This window comes from Phragmites australis, chromosome 4 (genome assembly GCF_958298935.1).
Source record: "Phragmites australis chromosome 4, lpPhrAust1.1, whole genome shotgun sequence".
NCBI lineage: Eukaryota > Viridiplantae > Streptophyta > Magnoliopsida > Poales > Poaceae > Phragmites > Phragmites australis.
This window is the reverse complement of record NC_084924.1, coordinates 49,287,801-49,306,229: the sequence shown is the minus strand read 5'-3', so window position 1 is coordinate 49,306,229 and position 18,429 is coordinate 49,287,801. Positions and strand designations below refer to the sequence as shown.

The window sequence follows — 18,429 nt, the reverse complement described above, 5'->3', positions numbered from 1 at the left end:
AATCATCGAATTCTTTCCATGTGAGGTTGTCAGGTTTGCACATTGTCAGAAATTCACAACTGAATAGACTAATGTCTACATTACCATGTGAGAAGATGGGATAAAAATGATGCAGAACAATATTAGTTGCTATAGGAGGGCTGCTCTTATGCTTGAGCTCAGTGAGGCGGGGGGCTGTATGCCTCCCTTTTCAGAAATAGATGGCCTGCTGATGTCTTTCAGTTCTGCCACAGGTGTGCCTGCCACCTGAGCTGGTGATCTCGGGGCTGTTCAGCCGCCTGATGTCGCCACGACTTCTCGTGACCATGTCATCTAGGATCACCGCACTATGGGCGCGTCCCATGCAACATCGATATCTTGCTAAAATGCACGGCACTGAGTAACCAGGTAACCGGGTTTTCTTGTTAGTTCTTACTATAACAGCTGCAATTTGTTTGTCTTTTTTTGGCAGCGCGCCAAGCTCCTCCTGCTCCTACTCGGAGTGGTGGTGGCTCCATTCTTGGAGGAATTGGGTCCACGATTGCTCAAGGTGGGTATTTTCTGGCCTTATTTGTGTGGAAACAATGTCAGCTCTGCTCACAATTCCGATGCTTATTATGCACATAATTTTTAGGCATGGCGTTTGGTACTGGCAGTGCCATGCCACATAGAGCTGTCGATGCTGTAATGGGTCCCCGGACCATTCAGCATGAGATTGTCTCGGAGGCTGCTGCTGCTGCCCCTGCTGCTCCAATGAGCAATGCTGATTCTTGCAACATCCACGCTAAGGCCTTCCAAGACGTATGTTTTTTGCCCCCGTCTGTTGCTTTTTTTTTTCTTTCCATTTTTACTTCATCGATAACCTTTTGTTACTTACCTGGGTGATAGACTGGTATGCAACTTATTTTGCTGGTGAAGCTCTTACAATTTTGGTTGATATTCTGTTCACCCCTCATTGGTTATTTGCAGTGGAAAGCCCATTTTTGGTTCCTCTACTTTGGGCTTGGTCCAATCTGGACCCTCTTCATTAAAATTGGTCATTTACACCTCTACTTTTCAAAGCACTGCAACTTTCATCCAAAGCTCTTTTCAAGGGTGGTCTTAGGTGCCGAACATACTGCTGCAGTAACTGAAGATGGTGACCTCTATGGATGATGTTGAGTTTAGAGTTTGGAGGTGTATAGGCTCAAGTTTTGGCTCGACTAGGTTACCTATGAACAAACTTATATTATTGTACAAGATAACGTGACGTCAATTTAAATCATCTATTATCTTGTTTTATAAAAATATGCAAGGATCAGTTACCAGGATATGTTATATTATTTTGTATTGTCTCTACCTTTATTATCTTATGCAAAATTGTGGCTATATTGCGTGTCCCGTCCTACATCTGGCTGATCACTATTTTCTTTAACAAATATTTGGTTCGGATACATGGTTTAACACTAGATCACCAGGTACTACGTGCATCGCCCTCCTCATCCCTCCCCTCCCTCTTGTGTCACATTAGCCACCTTAAACCCTAGATGAATTTTCAAAAGAAATTGTGTTTTCCAAATGAACTTGTTCATGTCAGAGAGCAAGCACCTATGAATTGACGGCAGTATTCACCGCCAACTGATGGATTACATAGAGGAAATTTTTCCTAACGCCTATCCAAGGAGGAGAGAACTAATTAGTACCACCTACATGGACGAGGTGCTTCACTCCATTGCTCGATGCCTTACTCTACGTCCAGATTTCGATCTAGAAATGTGTTTGGAGTCAGGCGTGCAGGATTTAGATGAACGGAGGCGATTTTTTTTTTCCATCTTCCTGAGCTTACCTTGATGGTGTAAGACATGTTATTCACGTCCGACCATCTGAGATGCGACGTGCCGTTTATCCTCTCCTTGATCTCCAAATGTTGTTCCTGCAAACAGAGCATTGACCACACCACCAAGGACTAGCTAGAAAATTGTCGGACGCGGAGGGGAACCTTGAAATCCCACTTTTGTGCCCCAAATGTTCTGGTAATGGGGGTGTTTGTCATTGTGTTTCTTCTTGGTACATCCAGCGGTTTCATGTGTCCATCTAACTGCAAACTCGGGCACATCGACTTTTTTCAACAGGATCGCTTGATTTGGTGGTACAAATGTGTTGTATACCACGTTTGCTCAAATAATCTAGCATGATTTCTAGGATTACTTTCTAAATCAAGTAGCACTACTATACTAGCAGCACTCGGTATATCCTTGTGCAGTTTCAGATTATACACAGTATTCCGGGTTCGATCCCCGGCAGCTGCCCCCGGAGGCGCCCTCAGCTCCTCTGTAGCTGAGGGTCTGGGCTTCCAACACTCAAAAAAAAAAAAAAAATCCTTATGGATTATACCGAGCTTGTTTCGGTGCACCATATTAACAGCTATGGCCTTGTTTCTCATTAGGCTCCATTGACTCTCTTTTTTTTCCGTTTACAAAATTTTCGTACATTTTTGCATTGCCTTGGGTCTTTTAGATGGACAAGAGGAATTCTTAAAATGAGATAAACATTGCTCATTTGTGCGGCTGCTTGACTGTTTCTATGGTGGTTTTGTATGTCCGGTCTAGACTACATATTACATATGGTCCAATGGAGGTGAGGTCTAGGATTGACTACCAGAATTTACAGGAATGATACAACCTGTACCAAAAACGATAAGGCTTAAGTGAGCTCTTTTCTTTCAGTCGTGCCAGGTTTTGAGGTAACGCCATTTGCTCGAAGATACCATCGATGTATGTTTTTTGTGGAGCAAGTTGCCAGTTTCAATACAGTTGGACACAACCTAAGGAATAGGGACAACCTAAGGAATAGGCTAGTTGGTACATACTTCGATACATCAGGTGTAAGGAATAGGCTAGTTGCCAGTTTCAGGTCAGCCTTCCATGCTGTAGTTGAGCTAGGCCACCTTCTTTGGAGACCCCAACCAAAATTACCAAAGTTGGTGTTTCTCTTGTTTTCTGATTTAGCTTTATCAAGGTTGGGTTTGGGGCTTAGGGTTAAGCCTATATTATGTCAAGACCATCAGCCTTCACATAAGACCTGTATTAGCGTCCCTTTGTTTAGTTGGTCTGTGATAGTTTTGCAAATATACTATACTCTTTGTGACCCCACATTTCACCCTTTTCTTTTCTTTTTTTTTAAAAAAAAACCATCATTCTTGACATAAAACCTGTATTGGCATCTCTTTGGTTGGTCTGTGATAGTTTCACATAGTTGCTTTACTGTTTATGGCCTCACATTTTGCCCTTTTCTTAAAAAAAGGGGCATCATTCTTGACATAAGACCTGTATTAGCGTCCCTTTTATTAGTTGGTCTGTGATAGTTTTGCAAAGTTGCTTTACTGTTTATGATCTCACATTTCTCCTTTTTCTTTTAAATAAAAATCCTGCTTCAGTCTTTTGCAAAAGATGCAGAAAATTAAGAGGGGTGGTGATCATCTCACAAGAAGCTCGCATAATAATAGGAGAGCTTGCAATGGTGGAGGAGAGATAATTGAGTCAATGATCTCAGGTCCGCTGGTTCTTCCTCTTTTCTGCATGTGTTTTATTCCCAGTTTTATTTGAGCACTCATAGTTGTGCTGTATGATTATTCCTTAACTAGGTGACTTACATGGGGACTCTAATCAAGATGTCTGGACTGAGCTCAGTGATGAAGTTACATCAAATATGTCTAAAAGTGTTGCCTCACTTGCTTTGTGCAGTGGTGATTATATATACTGCTATACTTTTCATATTTTTCCAAAAAATATGTATTGAAACGTCACCACTTATAAATGATTTAAGTTACAATCTTCTGTAGGAGACTCAGTATTATTTTCATGCTCGGGCATAGCTATAGAACGCCAGGGGTGTGTTACAAGGTTTGTGACTTCAGCAAGTTTGGTCAGAGCTTTCGATGCTACAAAAAAATGCCATGATAACTTAAAGGTTGGTGCTGACAAATCATCCTTTACTAATTTGTTTAATTAAGATAATTGTGATCATTATCATTGTAGATTGAAGTGCGCCATGAAGGCAATGAAGTGTACCAGGGGTTTTTGGCAGAATATAGTTTAGATCATAACTTTGTTGTTATCAACATCAGGGCCTTCCTTGATGTTCATGTTGGACTTATCGAGCATGCGGTGAAAACTCTGCCCCATGGTAAGGTAGTAGCTGTAGGGCGTGACATCTCTGGCAAATTAATGGCCACAAGTGTGATACCTACTGACGATTCAAGTGGATCTGAAGATAATGAAGATCCTATGTTGTCTACTTATAAAATCACGAAGGTACACTTGTATTGTGATATGAGCATTTTAATCTGTTTCTGTTATCTTGGAGGCAATAAAAATGATCTTTTTCCGATGTAACTCTTGTTCCATATCACTTCATTTTATTGAAATGTAACCCTTGTTGCCTGTCACCTTTTATTTGTGTTAGGCTTGGGAAGGTGGGCCACTTTTTTCTTTTGATGGGAACTTTGTTGGCATGAACCTTTTTCTGGTTATGGAAAGATCCTTTTTCCTACCATGGGGCACAATTCTCGAGTGGATGGATCATTATTTGGCATCCCTGGAAAAGAAGAAAGGTCTTCCACGGTCAAAATTTTTGAAGAGAGTCAGGTATGTCTTATCAATGTTTGCCTTTCATTGATTTACCTACACGAGATTATAAGGTAAGCTGTTTTGTATGCCAAACATTGTATGAGGTTTATGGTTATGCAATAATCTGGATCATTAGCTGTTGTTCCTTAGCTTTTTTGGCATCCGTAATTGCTTTGCAGTTTTCAGTGCTTACTTTCAATATTAACTTGTTTCTTTGCCACCTCTACCAAGATATCTGTTGTCCATTGGCATGCATCACAGTTGCCCTGTACTACATTAGTCATATTTCTTGAACACCGAGTGTTCAAAGGGTCCTGCGACGGGCCGGTGAGGATGCGAGGCTTTGGTGCGATGCAGGGGCTAGTGGCCTTTCACAGCTAGCTGTGTGCTGATTCTTAGTTTCTTGGTCGTTAGGGTCATCCTTGACTCGATAGTGGCGCGAATTGTAATCAGTGTGCTTGGTGTTGGTGGTGTCCAGGGTTGAGTGTGTGTGTTTGTGGGTTTTTCTTTTTTCTATTAAATCATTTATTCCTCCTTAATGCAATGACGTGCAGCTCTCCTACGTGTTCGAAATGAAAATTGTATGTTTGTCTTATTGAAAGGAAATGTGCACACTAAAGGGATTATGATGTTTCCCAGTTCTGGTGATTCTTTGTGACATTTGCTCAGGTCTCTATTGTTTTCGTGAAATATTTATACCCATACAACTTCTGGTCCTCTTTTCTCTATCTTTTTTCCTTGCCTACGATTCTACCCATTAGGGTTTGGCGCCGTGTTTCATATTAACGCACTGGTTTGTTGATCCGTTTTACTTTGGGGTTAGTAGTCATGTTGATGTTCTTCCATAGGTTTGGAGGGAGACCCATAGATGAGATATCTAACGGCCATGCAGGTGAGCAGACAGCCACTTCTTGAGACCGCTAAACATTGTGGTATCATGAAAATTGTTGTAATTTGTAATGATATCGATTTACAAGGTCTTCACAAGTAGTGTAAGTGTACCTTTTACATTTGTACTTAATAACTATAAACTAGTTTGGCCTTTTTCACTTGTACTTTCATAGTGGTAGTGCTAGTCAGTTAACATTGTTATGCTATGTTCTTGGGTAGGCTCAAGCAGAATAACTTCTAATATGAATTGTTGCTCAGGTTGTCATAATAATCTAACTAATCTTACATGCTGATCATTATGCGCAAAATTATGTGAATTTACTTGCCATATTTGATATTAGTATATGTCAGTGCTAATCACTTGACCTTGTTGCGCCAGTACATGGAGATGTTCCCAACGATGAACAGTTTGAGGATCTAGACTCCATGGGTTACCCCAAGCTACCAATAACTATGTTAGATGGTGAGCTCAGTGCTTCAAATTTGCTGACTTTTCGTGCATCACGCCTTTTTACAGCTCTGCTGTACCACTAACAACTATTTATTCTACCATGTATCTTGCACCAGCTGGCATGATTTTGGTTAATACCTTTGAAGAGACTTTTGGTGACGTACGTGGTAAAGGTGTCTGGAGTGAACTTAGTAAAAAAGCTTCTAACATAGATCGCAATGTTGTCGCTCTTGCTTCATTCGATGGTGATTTTACTGTAATGTGCCATTTACTCTTTCATATTTGTATTTGGTCATCACTAGTTAATAATCAAAATAATGTTACGCAGGAGAAAAAAGGTTTTTTGCATGCACAGGTTTTTTTATTGAATGGAATAAATCTACGACTATTCTGACATCAGCGAGCTTGGTTAGAAACTCTGGTGATGAAAACAAGATTGTTGAAAACTTGAGGGTCGGTGCTTCTCATTGTTCTGCGGTTGCTGCTATTTTTGAAGGTACTGCTTGAGTCTCACTGTATCATTTGCAGATTGAAGTGTTGCTTCCAAACTAACAACGCAGAGAAGGGACGTTACAGCATTATTGTCTACATTACAATGTTGCTCTAGTTAGTGTCAATGTTCTCCATGCTCCTCGTCCAGCAAAGATTCAGCTTGAGTGGAGTCAGTGTTACCAAGTAGCGGCTGTAGGGCGTTGCTTCAAATCAGGCACATTAATGGCTGCGAGTGGGAAGCTGGTTTCCTGGTCGGGCACACTTGATTGCAAGTTCATTGTACGTTCGTCGTGTAAAATCACTAAGGTATTGCTGTTGTTTTTCCTCATCTACTTTTACATCGTGGAAGTGAATAGTGGCATCAGAAATGAGTTAACTACTAATAATCTATTTGGATTAGAGATGACAACTTCTCCATGTCACTTTGCTAGGCTGGGATTGGAGGACCCCTTGTTAATTTGGACGGGGAAGTTATTGGCATGAACTTCTATTGTAGGAAAATAGGAACCCCTTTCCTGTTATGGAAGCACATTAGCATAATTCTGGCATCTTTTGCGGGAAAAAGGTATGCCTAGGTTTATTTTTTTGGTATTCAAGTGCTTGTCATACATGTGCAATCTTGAGGTTTCAGGGATGTGTACTTGGGCTGAATATTTTTAAGAACCTTGCTGTTGGGCTGAATATTTTTAAGAACCTTGCTGTTGGGCTGAATATTTTTAAGAACCTTGCTGAAGCACGTTTCAGTCAAGCATATATTTATTTGTGTGTTTGACAGTGAGGCTGGTGAAGTTGACAATGCTTGTGATCCCTCTATTGCGCCGTTCTGGAAAATGCTTGGAGATCGCAGAGTTCGGTTAAACAGGTAGGCATTCTGAAACATCTCACTGTTTAGCTAGTTACAATGTTTTGGATAAATGATTACATTGAACTACAGGTGGCCTGTGCCCAAGCCATATTGGTGTCATCCTGACGATCGATGTTGGCGGTATCCATACTATTCGGATGAAGATGAACCTGAGGATGAGTCAGACTTTGAACTCCCATCCGGCCACGAGCACAGATACACATACGTAAGGGGAATGAGATACGTATTATGTTGAAGCCATCGCACACTTGGTAAGTGTCACTGTCTCCATGTCGTTGCTGTTTGAGTTGGCTAACACTCGAAGTAACCTGTGGCTACATATGCCTGTGCTGTGCACTGTTCCTTATCACAACAATCCGTTGTTTAGTCGTCGTAATATTACCTGTGCTGTGCTTCGTTTCTTAGTGTGTCACAAATGTCCAGTGCTTTGTTGTGATAATGCAGCCGGTACAAGAATTCTTTGAAAATACATAGGTTTAAGCTTGATTTTCCAGTTTCTATAAGCTTTTGATTTTGTATAGCTAAAAACTCAAATGTGCTATATGAAAGTTTGTGTTGCAGTTACAAAAAGTCAGAATTTATTATTTGAAACCTCGTATCTTGATGAGACTCATTTTTTTATAGTTTTAGACTTCAAAGTTCTAATTTATGATTTCACTTTGACTTCAAAAATTTTAAGCCTTACAATTCTTGAGGTTTTCGCTCTCGAAGAATTCTTGAGGCCTTACAATTCTTGAGGTTTTCTCTCTCGAATAATTCTTTAGGTTGTTAAGTGTAAGTTTTCACTTATTTTAATTAAAGCTTTTGGACGTTTAGGTGCATGTACATGTAATATTTATCTATTAGTGACATATACAATTTTTATAGCTAGCCGTTATCTATATTGACTACTCTAATAGTCAGAGAAGAGGGCGCCAATTGTAAGTTTTTCTTTTCTACGAGCGCAGCGTTAGACACTAGTTTATTATTATTTCTTTGCAAGCGCAAAGACGGGTCATTATTTCTTGCTCCTTCGTATTATTGTTGCAAGACTATTCTGTTGAAGAGTTTTCCGATCATATCAACTTTAAAATATATTTTTATTAATTTATAGTAATTTATATCATATATTAATACAAAGTAATTAATGTCTTTCATTAAAATGATGTCATTTAGCGATATATAAGTCGATTAGCTCTCTGGTAGACTTTCTTCTTGTCACATACTCTGTACTAAAAGGTACGGTGTAATCTAAAGGTTTATCACCGGTCGACGGTACGATCGGTTCATGAAACTCGTCGTTTAAGTTGATAACATGTTCCATGAAGAACCTGATGATCTATTCTTGAAGGACATTTATTTCTACAGGTTGTAACTCTTTTGTGCATAGTTTGGAGCGTTATATTTGAAGAATTGAAATAATTAGTTCTTGAATACGTGTAGAAATTAAAAATAATGCATTAATATATTATTTTATATCTCAAGATCATTGAATCTGACAGTGTCTCTGTCCAGGCTAAATCCGTGCATGAAAGTTAGAACACAAACTGTGTAGAGATTCTTGTCAGGTGGCTGTCTCATACACTTCAAGAGTAAATGATTCGTCAGTGGAATGAATTAAACTTTTTTATTCAAAAGGAAATACAAGATATGAAAATTCCGTACGTATCGGAAAGTCAGTTTTTACATTATACTTATTCCTGAATAGAAAGTTGTCAGTGACACAGGAACCAGGGGTCTCTGAGTCCTGAGGCTAGAACAGCAGAGTGCCACGTGACGTCCTCTCTCGGGGGTATCTCCCCGAGGTACGAGAAGACTAAGTCTTGGGAGAGGGTGCTCGGGGCCACGAACAGTGGTCCCCGAATACCCAAGTTCCCCGATGACCCGAGAAGATCAAGTACCGGGAAGAGAGTGCTCGGGGCTGCGAACAGTGGCTCCCGAGCACCCAAGTTACCCGATGATAAGAAAAACCAAGTCACGAGAGAGAGTGCTCGGGGCCATGAACAGTGGCCCCCCGAGGACCCAAACAGTCAGTTCCGGGAGAGAGTGCTTGGGGTCGTGAACAGTGGCCCCCGAGCACTCGGTTCCTCCGAGGACCTAAATAGTCAGTTCCGGGAGAGAGTGCTCGGGGCCGTGAACAGTGGCCCCCGAGGACCAAGAGAGGGCATATCCGGGAGAGAGTGCTCGGGGCAGCCCCCGAGCACTCATAGTTCCCCGAGGGCCCGAGAAGTCCTTCGCCGGTGACTCCCACAAGGGCCCGAGAAGTCCTTCGCCGGTGACCCCCACAGGGGCCCAGCCACAAGTTCAGTTGGGGCTGAGGACAAGTCTAGGAGCCGAATTGAAATCAAGACAACGGACGACGAACACCGAAGAACAAGGAGCATGAAGCTTTAGACTAGACAAATATTCTTGTAACCCAGTAGATCCTCAGAGAAACATTTTCAGAGCATTTATAGCATACACACAGGAGTAGGGTGTTACGCTCAGTGTGGCCCAAACCTGTCTAAAAAATCCCTGAGCATTTACTACTTCATGCATCCGATCATTCCACCTCCACCTGCATCTCATTTACTCCAATTTAATTCACATACGAAATGGATTCAGAATCATCCACCCGGCCGAATCTCAAAGGGGGTCTCTCTGGATCCCCGCTTGAAGAGTTTACCCTCCGACAAAAGTGAATAAGACTCTTTTTATGGTATTTTGTGTACGTCCTGCACATGAATATGAATATTAATTAAACTTAGATGTAATCGTCGAGACGATAAAATGATCGAGTTTACCTGTTTAGCATATCGATGAGGTTTTGATAAATCATCTGAGCTCTATTTTTGAGCTTAAACATAGTAAAAATGCATGATAATGTGTTTAAGTAGAGAGAGATTGAACATAGTAAATAGTGTAGAATAGATTCCATTAATTTATTGTATTGTGTCTTGTTATATATATATATATATATATATATATATATATATATATATAATATGAATGAAAGGGTGCTATTGGAAAGGCGCCTCTCCCCAACGGACATCCCTAATTGACATGAACGAATCGATCATTGCTCAACAGTTCCCACCTCTCGCGTCCATGCAGGGGCGAAGCCAGCCCTTTTTATCTGGTTCAGCCGACCTCAACAGAATTATGTAATTCCTTAATAAATTACTGTTTATCGCTGTAATTTAATAGAGCTGATCCCGTCGTTTAATGGAGCTGACCCGGTGACGTTCTCGGCTGGCTTCGCCCGTGCGTCCATGCATGCGCGGAGACGCCTTCACCGTCTCTCGAACCCCATTGCTACGTAGCTATGCCGGTGCACGAACTGCAGTCTCGTTGCTCATCCCGTCGCGCCGCCTTGCCACCTGCTCGAACTGAAATCGCAAGGAGAAAGGAGATCCTCCGCCTTCGGGATTCCAAGGCGAAGTAGTTGATCTCACAATGCTAGCTTCTCATCATCACGCTCGGCCCTCTGTTTCTCGATCCTGTTGGGAATCAAGCCGCCAGTTCGTAGCGCGACTCTTCCGCATACGTGATCGAGTTGGCCGAGCTTCCGCAGATATGACGAGGTCAGACGCCGTACGTACTTAGGGGATAGAGATGGGCGAGAGACTTTCACAGACGTGAATCGGGCTAGACTCTTCACCTGCACCTTCTCCTCGTGCTTCTGTTGCTGTTTTTACTCTCTGCAGTTAACAGCGCTGCTGTTCATGCTGATGAGTTCATCTACAATGGCTTCTCGGGACGGTGAAGCCTCGGTCGCTGACGGTCTACTGAGGCTCACCAGCGGGCAGCAGCAGTCGGAAGGCCATGCTTTCTACACTTAACCCCTCATTCACAGATGTCTCGAATGATGGTTCCATGCCATCCTTCTCCACGACGTTTGTCTTCTCCAACATGGGGCCTTCCGACGACTTGAGCAGCCATGGCTTTGCCTTTGTGCTTTCTTCCACCAAGGAGCTGTTCAGCGCCTTGCCTGGACAGTACCTGAAGAATGGAAATGGTTTGAATCATCTCCTTGCTATCGAGTTCGACACCATACTCAACCACGTCGGGATCGATGTGAACGGTGTCTGTTTTCCGTTGCCTCCCGTTCTGCATGTTACTACACTTCTGACGGTGAGTTCCAGGCCTTGAGCCTCATCACTAAGAAACCCATGCAGGTGTGGGCCGACTACGACAGTAGTCAGGCCATGCTCAATGTCACAATAGCGCCTTACTATTTCCTGTCTACCAAACCCAGTAGGCCACTGCTTTCCAGTATAAATAGTATTTCCTATGTTTTGCCAAACACGTCGATATATATATGCTGGTTTTTCTTCGGCGAATGGCATTCTTGAAAGCAAGCATTACATTCTTGGTTGGAGTTTCAAGCTGAACGGAGAAGCAGCAGCACTCAATTACTCTGCGTCTCTGCCCTATCTCTGAGCACCATACAAGGCCTTTGCGCAGCAAATTCGCGCTTGATCGCACAAATACAAGACAATAGTATGTGCAGTTCTGTTACCAGGAGTTACAATCACCACGATTATTTTTTGCTATCCTTGTTAAGGTCCATATGACTAGGCGGTCAAAAGCAAGGAAAATTGAAGATGGCGTAATTGAGTGCCTAAGTTTATGCATCAAACTCAGTTGATGGTATCAACAAGGAAGAAAAGTGTCCTTGCATTGGCTAAGTATGCCATAAACTAAATCTGCTAGCTTACCCATCGTGTACGGTATCCTGGATCAGTTTTGCGTGATTCTTTTATAAAAGACCAAGCTACAAGAACAACGTCGATCGTCCACGACATATACATATTGTGCCATTAATTACTTGAAAAGGTGGCTTCGCGATGTTCCTGGCAAACGTTTCATAGTAAGTCTACGTCTTATCCGCATGTATAGTAGCTGATGAGTGAGATTATCACATCTTAAAACTCAACAGTTTTGCCTAGCTAGTGCGAGATGTTTGGGCAAGCACCAAAGGTCTTACTTGTTGCTTTTCACGCCAGGTTTATCGGGCTCTCAGATCTTTTGGGATTGGAATTTGGACATTGGACAAGGCGGAGAGGGTAGGAACCGGGCCGCGAGCGATTGCTTTCGGCCTCGTGGCCTGGAGTCCATGGGCTAACTGGGTTGTGGACTCAAAAGCCTCATGCTACTATACTTGGGCTCTCACCGATTGTGCTGTTGTCGGGTTTCGCTTGGGCCATGGCAGATGGCTGCGGTCGCGGTGAGCATTGAGCAAAGGGCCAGGCCAACACACGCTGCCCGCCCTCGTTCTCTGAATTTTTTAATTTTTATTTTTCAATATTTTCAAAAGTACATACATATTTAAAATATTACACATCTAAACCACCGTCACATGTTAGTTGGGCGACAGCTTAAAAATAAAAAACTGTTGCATTTCATTGCTCTCAAAATTTATCTTTTTTTGTTTCGCATTGTAAAAGTATTGATTTGAGTTAAAAAAAAATTGAGAGATAGATTATAGCAACTTAAAAGATAAAAATATAAATTGTACAATGAGAAAAAAATTAAAATTTTATGACTATTTCAATAGTGTTTTAAATTTTAAGAGTAATAAAACATATATTTTTTATTTTTTTAAGTTGACATCCGTTGGATGAGCGACACTTTGCTGTCACCCATCAACAGATGACGGTAGTCTAGATGTGTAATATTTTAAAATAGATATATAATTTTACAAATATTGAAAAATATAAATATAAAATTATCCGACCCCGCCAGACAAACCGGGGCGCAGTCGTTCGTTGTTGGCGCCGCGGCTGCCGACGTCGTCGTGGCCTCATGGGCGTGGCTGATTGCCTGAAGCCTAAGCTCTTGCCTCTGAGCTCCCCTCAACTCCCAAGATAGGCTGGCGGCTGGCCCCAAAAGCTTGCGTTCACTTGAGATATTTTCGAATATGATCGTTCGAACGGTCTGTTTTTTTTATCCATCGAGTGATGTTCACTAGTCGGGAGTGCGGCTTGCCGACCTGCGCAGAGCCCAGACCGCGAGAGAAACCCGGCTAGGTCAGGTCGCCGTACATGTGAGCCTGCCTGCCTACCGTGTGGGGTCTCGACTCGGCAAAGCCAAACCGACGGTATCGTATTGGTCCTTCCGGAATATCGGCACGGTTTGCTGCAGTGGCTTACGGCCAAACATGCTGGGTAGGATAGCAGCTCTGTATGTTCTCTTGACCAAGAGGCGAAACGAGATAAATCTCGTTGAGATCCACAGATGGACACGGCCAATGCCAATGCTCTTGCCTCTTGTTTTAGCATGTGCCAAGTCAACCATGACCACATTACTACTCACCAGTAACGAGCGTAGTGGAGCAAAATAAGACGATGTGGATTTGATCATCCCACTAACTCAGAATCACGAGTCCATAACATAACATAATTTATAGGAAAATAAGACGATGATCTAGAAAATTGTTCTATAATAGTAAAAGGACCGATTTGAAATTTGAAACGTAATATAATTATTAAGAACCCTACAACTGCAAAAAAAAAAAAAGGTGAATGGATGCTTAGGGCATGTTTGGCAGAGCTCTCTGAGCAACTTTTCGGCTAGAATCAGTAGGAGCTCTACCAAACAGCAGCTTTCAGCTTTTAGCTCCCTGAGTGGAATCCGTGGGAGTGATTCTTTGAAATGAACTAAAAGTTAGGGAGCTGAAAAAATCAGCTTCACTTGATTCACTTCCCGCAGAAAATCACTTACTCCGTATATTTTATTTTAGAGAATCACCAGAGAATCATTTTCTCTAGAGAATCACTTTCCGTAGAGAATTTGAATCAGGAGAGCTCTACCAAACAGACCCTTACTCTCTTACACAGTTGAGCAGCCACAGTCGGGTATGTCACCTTTAGATCACTTTGATCAGCTTCAAAATCACCCTGAAGTATCAAGCCCAACAAAACAAAGATTCCTTCAACAACCTGTTAAAATCTCACCAACAATTGGAGTTGGATCCCAAGCACACGCTAGGAGTAAACAATTTGACCCCTCAGCAGCAGCCACGGTGCCACACCTCATCCACCGAAACGAGATCATCTGATGTTAAATTATGATTGTTAACATGTGAATCAATTCTCAGTAGATTTTACACCCACCCACCAGATGATATTCAATTGGGATCCTAGCAACTACAGAGAGACTACTATAGCCACAGTAAAATACATTAAGTTTGACCTGAATCGTTGATTTCACTAGGGGTGTATCAGATCCGTATGCTACAGTGTCACCACAGTAAATATGCCACAGTGTCACTACAGTAAATATGATTAGCTACTGTATGATTCTGTAGTAACCTACTCATTTTTACTGTACAAATAGTGATCCTATGTGTTAATCTATTAACGTAGAGGATCCGGATCCGATGATATTAGGTCAGACAAACCACTCTTCCCACCCACCCCGACAGCAAGGCAAGTGCGGCCGGGCCAAAGATTTGGCGCACGCACACTCGCTGCTGCCACTCCACTGCCCGACGAGGAATTTTTACGCGCACACCAAGAGACGTGCACACGGGCGACCACCACCCCTGCCCTGCCTGGCCCCTGCGCCGCCCCGGAATCACAAGGAACCAGCGTATAAATCGACGCCGAGAGCCCATAATTAACCAGGCGCAACGCAGCAGCAGCACCACCGATCCGTCCCTCCTCCCTCTTCCTCTGGTCCGGGCGGGCCGGGCTCCCGTCCCGTGAGTGGTGGCCATGGAGGTGTTCTACTGCGTGGTCTTCGGCGCGCTCGCCGCCGTCGTGGCGGGGCTCGAGCTCGGCAAGAGCGGCAAGGACCGCGTCGCCACCACCTCCGCCTTCAACGCCTTCAAGAACAACTACGTCCTCGTCTACTCCCTCATGATGTGTACGCCCCCCTTCCTCCTACCTCCCCCAAATCGTAGTCTCGATCCCTCGCGCGCAAGCGCAATCTCTTCGTTCAGATCTACGAGCGACGGACACCTTTCCTCCTCTTCCATGTTGTGGTTCTCATGGTCGGACGGATTGTCTTGTGCGCGATGCAGCCGGGGATTGGCTGCAGGGGCCGTACGTGTACTACCTCTACAGCCAGTACGGCTTCGACAAGGGCGACATTGGCCGCCTCTTCATCGCCGGCTTCGGATCCTCCATGTTCTTCGGCACCATCGTCGGATCCCTCGCCGACAAGCAGTACGCCCCCCTCTCGATTTCTCTCCATTTTTTTCTCTCACAATTTCACTGCATTCCATGTTCCAATCAATGTGGCTTCACCTCACGGGTTTGAGGAATCTAATCTGCAGGGGGCGGAAGAGGGCGTGCATCACCTACTGCATCACCTACATCCTGAGCTGCATGACCAAGCACTCGCCCCAGTACAAGATCCTCATGATCGGCCGCATTCTCGGTGGCATCGCCACCTCGCTGCTCTTCTCCGCGTTCGAGTCCTGGCTCATCGCCGAGCACAACAAGGTACAGTAATTGACGGGCCGCGACCCAGATCCGACTGTCACTGCCTCTCAATCACACCGAATTACTGATGCTTTAGAGCTGGGCTGCCTTTAACTTTATCCAAAGGTTTCTTTTCGTGTTCCTCTATCCAGAAGGCACGTAGTAGCAGTCGTATAAAGTAATGCATGCTTATTCCCTATCCTTGTTGTGAATAAATTACTAGAGTGGGAAGTGGGAACACCCCTTAGATTCATTCACATGCTTGTCGTTGAAGCCAGCTAAATGTTTGACTGCTAATGCAATAGGGCACTTTGTCAGGATCTGAACTGGCGTAGTATGGTAATTTGGAGAACATGTCTAGGAAGGACGCTGCCCAGTAAAATGTGACTTTGTCAGGATCTGAAAAGGCTGAATTCTTGCTGGATGCAAGCTAAAATCCACCATGTCATGTTTTGTTTGATTTCTGCTACTTGTGTCGGTGGATCAGGTGGTTGACACCTGACATGGCCTAGAGGAGAGAGTGAGCATTTAACAAGCATGGCCCGGTCTTAATAAAGCTCTCATGGATGGTCTTATTGAGAATTGTCCTTTTATTCGGCCATGTGCTGTCGGTATTAGCCTCACTCACAATAATTGGCAATAGAATCCAAGGATCTAGTACAGTATCTGTTGCAGTGATACAAAACGCCATGTTCTTCCACTTGTGATAAAAGCTGTACTAATAAGTAACAAATGGTCCTCCATTTGTGAATTCTGGCGTTGGACACATTACACCTTGTTGATCTGTACAGGCTATGTGAATATTTACCCTGCTGTTCTCTTTTGCAGAGAGGCTTTGATCCGCAATGGCTGTCCATAACATTCTCCAAGGCTATCTTTCTTGGGAATGGCTTAATTGCCATTGTATCTGGGCTATTGGCGAACCTGCTTGCTGAAAACTTGGGTTTTGGTCCTGTGGCTCCTTTTGATGCGGCCGCATGCTTCCTGGCAATCGGTATGGCTATCATATTGTCTTCATGGAGTGAAAATTACGGAGATCCATCTGAAAGCAAGGACCTGATGGCCCAGTTCAAGGTTGCAGCTAAGGCAATTGCTTCAGGTATGCTTAACCCATCTCATCAGACTGCAGGAGAATCAAATATATGTGTGGAACTTCCATTTGCATTCTAACATTGCCCACTAAATCTCCAGATGAAAAGATTGCATTGCTGGGAGCCATACAGTCATTGTTTGAGGGCTCAATGTACACTTTTGTCTTCCTATGGACTCCGGCATTGAGCCCAAATGATGAAGACATTCCTCACGGTTTTATCTTTGCTACATTCATGCTGTCATCAATGTTGGGTAGCTCCATAGCGTCACGTCTATTAGCCCGAAAGCTCAAGGTTGAGGGTTATATGCAGATTGTGTTCTCAATATCAGCCGTCACCCTTGTCCTCCCTGTCGTCACCAACGTAAGATCTTCAGTCACTACTGCTTGTTTATTCTCTGCATTTGAATGATAGCTAATATCTGGTTGTTAATGTTCAACAGTTTCTAGTGCCGCCATCTTCTGTGAAACGAGGTAGCATCTCGTTTGGAGGCTCCCTTCAGCTTCTTGGTTTCTGCACCTTCGAGGCATGTGTTGGCATATTCTGGCCATCAATGATGAAGATGAGATCTCAGTACATTCCTGAGGAGGCAAGAAGCACGATCATGAATTTCTTCCGCATACCACTCAACTTATTTGTCTGCATGGTGCTTTACAATGTAAGCAGGAGTTTTTTTTCCGTATCCAACTGTTCTGGTCTTCCCGCAGGCAAGAAGTAACACTTTGCATTTGAACATTGTTTTTGCAGGTGAATGCGTTCCCTATCACCGTCATGTTTGGAATGTGTTCTATCTTCCTCTTCATGGCAGCAATCTTGCAGAGACGGCTAATGGTTGCTTCTGACCTACACAAATCATCAACAAGTATGTTATTCTCTTTCTTCTATTCCAGCAATTTAGCTCTGATGAAGGCTTAAGTTGTTATCTTTGATCGACATATATATTCAGTTTCTTTCATTGCTAACCATGGGTTAACATTCCTTGCAGAAGCACAAGAAATGATTGGGGAAGATGAGCCACTAAATCCTTAGATGAATCATTCATGCAAGTCAGATATAAAGATGGCATCCATACTGCAATTCATTCCACCTGCCGAATAAGATGGACGCTAGAACCCTGGAGTAAAATCTGGTCGTTTTTGTTTGTAACTTCGTTTATGTAGTATAGATTGACCAGGCCGTTAGCTTCCACCCTGGATTTGCTTATATCCAGAGGGAAATATATAGTTCAGCAAGCATTGAGATATACCTATGTACTCCCGCCGTTTTAATACTCGTCACTTTTGACTAAAAGAGTTTTCCTAAAATACTGGAGGACTTGGTCAATCGATACGCAATGTTTCTTGCTATTATTTCGGACGTGTTCCTTTAAACGATGCGATATATATTCACGAAGACTACATTACTACATCTGATGACAATGTTGATTGATGTATAGTAAACGAAAAGTTTGCTGTGAATCGTGCTGATTTCTTTGAATTTTGTACCTCCCTATGCATGTAGGCTACCCATTCCTCGTAATTGAACTTCGTTTCTGTTCTGTTTCAACTTTTTTTCTCTTGTTAAGATATCATCCAGAGCGGTTGTAATAAGTTTGCTTTGTATTAACATTTGCAATAACCATCATATCATTTGTTTGAATTCCTGATAATTCCCTTTTTGCGCG

At 43.0% G+C, this 18,429-nt stretch overlaps 1 protein-coding gene and 1 pseudogene across 1 annotated transcript; both read left to right on the top strand.

Moving 5' to 3' along the window:
* The first annotated feature begins 3,407 nt into the window (after positions 1–3,407).
* On the top strand, positions 3,408–11,395 carry LOC133914913 (uncharacterized; annotated as a pseudogene).
* Positions 11,396–14,655: 3,260 nt separating this feature from the next.
* Positions 14,656–18,173, top strand: LOC133917091 (uncharacterized). Its single transcript, XM_062361063.1, has 8 exons — positions 14,656–15,115; positions 15,273–15,417; positions 15,528–15,696; positions 16,504–16,774; positions 16,867–17,129; positions 17,209–17,424; positions 17,514–17,628; positions 17,752–18,173. Exons 1-8 carry the CDS (start codon positions 14,965–14,967, stop codon positions 17,793–17,795), a joined length of 1,374 nt encoding a protein of 457 aa, XP_062217047.1. The 5' UTR covers positions 14,656–14,964; the 3' UTR covers positions 17,796–18,173.
* Positions 18,174–18,429: the final 256 nt, after the last annotated feature.